Source organism: Ictalurus punctatus, chromosome 29 (genome assembly GCF_001660625.3).
Source record: "Ictalurus punctatus breed USDA103 chromosome 29, Coco_2.0, whole genome shotgun sequence".
In the NCBI taxonomy this organism is placed as follows: Eukaryota; Metazoa; Chordata; class Actinopteri; order Siluriformes; family Ictaluridae; genus Ictalurus; species Ictalurus punctatus.
In genome coordinates, this window is record NC_030444.2 from 2,687,102 (window position 1) to 2,693,804 (window position 6,703).

Below are 6,703 nucleotides of genomic sequence, written 5' to 3' on the forward strand. Positions count from 1 at the left end.
TTCTATAAAATTTTTTATTTAAAATGTTTTTTAACCTGAATAATTTTTCATGACAAGAAACTGAAACACAATCATCATCATCAAATACTGTCTTTTATACTTTTTATATAACTGGTTCAATTTGTGCATGTGCTTTTGATTATGAAATGATACACGTCACTGAGAAACACGTCTCTCACAGATCCAGTGTTCATTATTAGAACATTTCTCATCATTCCAAAAGTTCCCATTTAAACTGAAAATCTCAGCACAGTCCTCATCATCTGTATTATTCGGTTCCCGTTCAGCCCAGAACCTGAAACCCAGAGAATCAGAATCAGACTCAGATCAGTGTTCAGTTTCCATCAATTCCACACATTTAACTGAATCCTCTCAGACTCGGTGCACCTTAAAGGTAGGGAAATAATTTCTTACGCAGTGGTCAGTGATGTACCGTCCACCCATTTCCACTCTCCCTCTGCAGCTCTGTCACTCAGACCAATCCAAGCCCGACTGCTGCCCAGCTGATTACCGATGAACACCTGTAAATGACAGCACAATAAAAACAGCTTTAGTCTCTCTCTCTCTCTCTCTCTCTCTCTCTCTCTCTCTCTCTCACCTGTTCCTCTCTGCTGTTTATGATCACCAGGTCTGCTCCTTTGTCCCTGCAGTCCTGTCTGCTCTCCTCCCAGTTCTTCTTCTCATTAGACATGTAGTAAAAACTGGAGTTGAAGCTGAAACACCTCTCTTTATCTATAGAGATATACAGAGAGAATTTACTGAGATCAAAACACACGGTTTCTGAACTATTGCTTGCATACAGCCATGACTTGTATTTCACCACAAACACCATCGTTCAATATATACCATAAAATATACTGTAATATAACTGTAATATATACCATAATATATACTGTAATATAACTGTAATATATACCATAATATATACTGTAATATAACTGTAATATATACCATAATATATACTGTAATATAACTGTAATATATACCATAATATATACTGTAATATATACCATAATATATACTGTATATATACTTAATCACCTGTAATGAGCCTTTTTTAAAAACATTATTTACCACAAGAAACAGCATCTTATTGTGATTTTACACCAATTATCTTTCTCCCAAATTCAAATCAGATCAAACTTAATACTTTGGTTTGATTACTATTTGGTTTGGTTTGGGGGTTTTAAACATGTAACAATAAAATTCTCCAAAACCCAAAAAAGTGATTGTAAACCTCGTTCAGTCTTTTTGTCAGAAATACAGCGATCAGAGAAACTTTATCCAAATGGGGACAGTGTACTGCATCCAGCATTTATTTTCTCTTTTTGTTTGTTGCTCCAAATTTGGAGAACACGTGGCATTTCTGCAGCATTAAAGCTCGTACTTTTGTAGGTTATTGTTGTCTATTCCTCTGTTTAGACCCTGACCGGATAAATAAATACAGCACACCAACTCTGTGCCCCCTGTTTGTGTGGACAATAATAACTCATATAGACATTTACATTTTAGACACTGAGTTCAGTTTTAAAATGACACCAGGATTTCCACTGAGGGCATTTAACCTTTGGGTAGAAAACTTTATTCTAAAATTCATGCACTTACAACACAGATCATGTGTACTCCAGTATCCATCTCTCTCCCTCTGTAACTGGTCTCTCTCTATAGTCAGGGTGTTGTACCTGGTCTGTAACTGGTCTCTCTCTTTAGTCAGGTTGTTGTAACTGGTCTGTAACTGGTCTCTCTCTATAGTCAGGTTGTTGTTACTGGTCTGTAACTGGTCTCTCTCTATAGTCAGGGTGTTGTAACTGGTCTGTAACTGGTCTCTCTCTATAGTCAGGTTGTTGTAACTGGTCTGTAACTGGTCTCTCTCTATAGTCAGGTTGTTGTAACTGGTCTGTAAACGGTTGTTTTCTGTATTCAGGATGGTGAATTTGATCCACAGCACCGTGACGGCAGTCAGCAGGAGAACACACAGCAGCACCACACACACTGCAGTCACTCTGTAACACCTGCTCCATGCAGTGTCTCCTCCTAGAGGGAAATGGACACAAAGACACGTCTTTGAGTCGTATTTAATCTCCAAAGTTAGACCCAGCATTCACAGTCTCAACAGTAACAAGTCCCTTCAACAGTGAGCTGGAAAACATCTCAGTAACTCCCTCCAACTTCACTGTGAAACTCCTCCCTTTCCACTAAATGCATGCAGTGATGGGCGGGGCTTTGGGCTGGTTTTGAATTAACTGACTTTGTGTTCTGCATTTGCACCACAATGACTGAAAAAGATCTTTGTCTAAGACTCAGGGCAGAGCTAAGGCTAGAACAGAAAAACGTTCGCATGGCATAACATAAACAAACCCAAACGCAAGACTCACTGAGAGAGGGAATTCGAGACAACACGCAGCGTCTGCCATGCAAGTCCCTGTGTATTAGCTGTTACTATAGCAACAATATATTACAACAAGCACAGGAATACACATACAGTAAATCTTTAATCTGGCATGCTATGAGAACTTCTATCAGAGCTACTGTTCTAGAAAATTAATCATTCCTTCTGACCAATCACGATTAAGAATTCAACAGTGCAGTGAGATAATGTTTGCTAAGACTTGGGTCTTTTTCTTGAGCTGAACCTGGCAGTTTGTTACAACACACTGTGGACTAAATTGATGCAGTTTCAATAAAACATACCAAGCTGCTGTGTGAATTTAAAAAAAAAAATTTCTTCTTTATTTCTGCTCAAAAGTATGTGTATTGTGTCTGTGTATATGTACAGGGGCGTCTGCTATTAATAGGCTAGCAGGCCTAAGTTCAAAGTTCTCTCTTCCTTCTCCACGTCTAACAGCGTCTGCACTCTCGTAGATATCCACCGTCATCTCTGCTCACTCACAAACACACTGATACAAATCTCACATCTGTAAAAGCCTGAATTACTGCATCTGGCCGTGCAAACTTCAAAACTCACATACCTGTGTTTGGATCTGTGTCTGGGGCTTTCTTTGTGTCACCGCCTTCCTTCTCTGTGTCGGGGTCGTGACCTCTAACAGTGTCTGTACTCTCATAGATCTCCACCACCATCTCCACTCGGTCAGAAGAACGATGAAACATCTGTAATCTATAAAAGATTCACTAATGCACGAAATGACTGCGTCTCCGTGTGGACGTGACTGACAGGCTGCAGCTCTGTACTCTGTGTGAAGTGAATTAAATGTGATGCTGTCAAGAAAGGAAGTCAGAGGAAGTTAAACTTTAGAGGAGGAGCATCAGTGGTTTCTTGTGGTCAAAGTGTGAAGACATGAGCTGCAATCTACACATACTGTAGATGTTCTTGTCAAAGTTACGCCGTTCTATAAATATCAAAATCACATTGTTGTGCTATAATGGTGTGTATACTGCACACACACAAACACATTGGTGTGTTCATCATATTTTTGTTCCTCATCACATCATTACATAGAAAAGCGATTAGACTTTTCACCTGATGCTTTTAAGATTTGAACTGGCAAATGTGTGGTTTGAGACAATGGGTTTTTTTAACATAAAAACTGAGACAGACACAGTTAGCATCAAAATAGTCAATAAGGCACATCAGAAGAATGTAAATGGTCTGCACTTATATTAACCTTAATATCCTTTATTAACCTTAAAGGTTCTACAATGGTTCTCATTCACACACACACCAGTGGTAGCAGAGCTGCCATGCAGGCCGCTAGCTTACCATCAGGAGCAACTTGGGGTTCAGTTTCTTGCCCAAGAAACTGAACCCCACTCGACACTTCGGCATGTGGAGTCACGTGGGCCGGGAATCGAACCACCAACCGTACGATTAGTGGACAACCCACTCTACCACCTGAGCCACAGCCTGTAGGTGTATGCACAGGTTATGGTAACGTGCAGGCATTGTATCTACAAAGTACAGAACCATTTATCTTTTTTAAAAATATATATATAGTGTCGGGATAAATGCCTAAATGTCAGCCAGCAGTGACCGGATGTTTTTGGGCCTTCTTGTGTGCGGTTTTTGAGGCGCAGGTATGCAGGATATCTGGCAACCCTGAGCATACATGTGCTCATACGTCACACAGCACTGCGCGGCGCATTTCACTGCATTCAGTTTAATTTACAAATGTAATAATATCTAGACAAATAAAACCACCTGAATAAATCAGGAAATATCAATGGATTCTGGGTTTCTTTAAAAGTCTTTTAAAGGTGAATTAGTTGCAATTCGGCAACCCTGCTGCTCCTTTCAGTCTGGGGGAGGAGTTCCTCCAGGAGGCCGCGCGAGGGCGCTGAAACTCCGGATTGTGAAACCGTAGACTGTGTGAACGAGCGTCAGTCATGTGACCGGCGGTCGCTCGGACGGTTCCTTAACACTAGCGATTCCCGGGGATTCCTTTTTCCACGTGCTGCAACCGTCACGTGACTCTATAAAAAAAGATTAAAAACAACGTTTTGAAGACGTCATAGAGACAGACGTTCGTGCGCGCGACCTGCTGGGTGTTATGGAGGAGCCTCCTGGTTTCCGGTAGCCTAAGCGCGCAACGCGTGAGCTCGAGGCGGACGGCGCGCGCCACACAGCCTTCCAGCATGGCCCCGATGCTCCTGCAGAAGCTGTTCAACAAGAAAGCGACGGCCACCACCGGGGGCGCAAGAGCGTGCTCGACGGACGCGGAGAATCGGTAAGCTAACGGTTTCCAATAGGGGGGGACTAAAGCGTGCAACGCTGGTGCTAAACTACCAGCACGCGCCATTTCTTGTTCATGTAGTTGCATGTTATGAGTGTGTGCACGCTTATTATGCGTTATGTGAATGCATGGATTTACACGTTTATTATGCATTATTTGAATGCATGAATTTACACGTTTAATACGGGTTATGGGAATGCGGCTTTGCCAAACAAATCAGTTTGCTCGCGTGCTGCTCTCGTGCACCTTTCCCTCAGCTCATCAGTTCCCACAGGGAGCATCATTTCACAAATCTTCTAGTCACAGTTTACACGTTTTATACGTTTCTATGATTACGTTTTGGGGGTAAACGGGACTTGTTTATTACTTCCGGTGTAATGTTGACACGGTTACTACAGCTAATAACCGGCATCACACTAATCTCGTCTGTCGAATTAAACACAAGGGAAACTTATAATGGCACCAAAGGTGATATATACGCCATAACTGTGAGGAACAATCGATTAGTTTGTCGCTACAGAACGCTATTAAAATGTAAAAAAAAAAAATGCCACGCATGCGCATTCGGGACAGGGCAGCGCCGTAGCCTATACTATGTTGTGCGCATGCGCGGGGAACTTGTGGGAACTGAACCAGTAGAGTCAGTCATATGATTCAGTTGTAATTCTCCATTTCACTCTTGGGTTTTCTTTCTCGTTTCCTTCGTGTATAAATGATATGTCCTCTAACATCCTAGGTCTTGTGTAGTCAGTGTAATCATAGTAAACACACACACTACAACAGCAAACAACAAATAGTTGTGCTCCTGAGATCGCCCAAGTCTTACAACTCTGTGCACCACACATGTTTGGTGTTTTGTGAGAATCCTGAGCAGTGTGAGATTAGAGTTTAGCCCTGTTCGTCTAATATCTATGAATAGCTCGGCAACGAAGCAGTGCTGAGCAATGCGTTCTATCACGAGGTCTCATCGACGGCATAATAAGAACATGAAAAAACACAAGAACCATACATAAGAACCTTACGCTTCTGTCATCTGTCGTTCGGTGTAATTTGTCATTTGTTTCGACAGGGTTTAGTTGATCTACTTTGACTTTTCCCTCAAAAGGCATTTCCAGGACGACAGAACGATAAGTGGATAAAGAATCCTCCTCAGTCGCGTTCGTTACACCGGCGATTCTGCTGATGATGCATTACGTACGGAATTAAATTTGTACCGGACGTAACTTCTCAAGAAACGAACACAACTATACAGTGAGAGAGAAGAAAAACCTCTCTGAAACCCCCCAAAAATTGGACCTAGTCTTCAAATAAACGGCGTTCTTTGTTAACGGTTGCATAAGCATCCCTTTCCTTTACACTTTAAATGTTTTTTTTTTTGCGTACGCTCTCTACAAGTTTACGCTCCCCGTTCTGGGGCAGATCTGTCATGTGGGCGGGGCTTAACAGCCATTTACTCTGATTGGTTTGTGATATTACGACGTGTGTGCGTGCTCTTTTAAGACCGTTAATCAACTGTTGTGATGAGGCTGTGTGTTAGCTTGATGTTGATTAGCTTTCTGTAACAGCACATTCGGAATAATTCTGTCCTCCTTACACCGCCACAGCGGTTTGTGTAAGAAGAGCGACATGCGTCCTCATACTTTTATTCGTTTATTCATTTATAGTTACAGATAATGTTTCCTTTAAACCCACGTTTGATTTAGTCCTGGTTATTGTTTGTGTTACAGCAGCTACAAAACGGTCATTCCTTCACTAGCCTCTCTCTCTCTCTCTCTCTCTCTCTCTCTCTCTCTCTCTCTCTCTCTCTCTTTTTCTTTCCCTCGAATATCCTTCGATAATGCATTAGAATGTGCACATCAGTATATGCCTGTGATTTCAGCACTGTGGTGTCCGTCTTAAACTACATGCCGCTTTTTGCTTGTTGCAGTGCTGAGGTGTGCAACTTTGGCTGCAGAGAATCTCATATGACAGTTGGATCACATGCTGTGTGTGTGTGTGTGTGTGTGTGTGAGAGA

General features: G+C 41.9%; 2 protein-coding genes across 2 annotated transcripts in view; one reads left to right on the forward strand and one right to left on the reverse strand.

The window, feature by feature from the left end:
* Positions 1-4,344, reverse strand: LOC128629423 (C-type lectin domain family 4 member M-like). Its single transcript, XM_053677516.1, has 5 exons — positions 2,970-4,344; positions 1,606-2,034; positions 599-732; positions 415-521; positions 1-295 (listed from the first exon to the last, which is right to left on the reverse strand). The coding sequence occupies exons 1-5, from the start codon at positions 3,106-3,108 to the stop codon at positions 157-159; spliced, it is 948 nt and encodes a 315-aa protein (XP_053533491.1). The 5' UTR covers positions 3,109-4,344; the 3' UTR covers positions 1-156.
* Positions 4,345-4,372: 28 nt separating this feature from the next.
* Positions 4,373-6,703, forward strand: part of fnip2 (folliculin interacting protein 2) — a 16,068-nt gene continuing 13,737 nt past the window's right edge. The window contains exon 1 of the mRNA XM_053677502.1: positions 4,373-4,682. Within this exon, the coding sequence (XP_053533477.1) occupies positions 4,591-4,682 (92 nt within the window). The 5' untranslated portion in view covers positions 4,373-4,590. The remainder of the gene's footprint in view (positions 4,683-6,703) is intronic.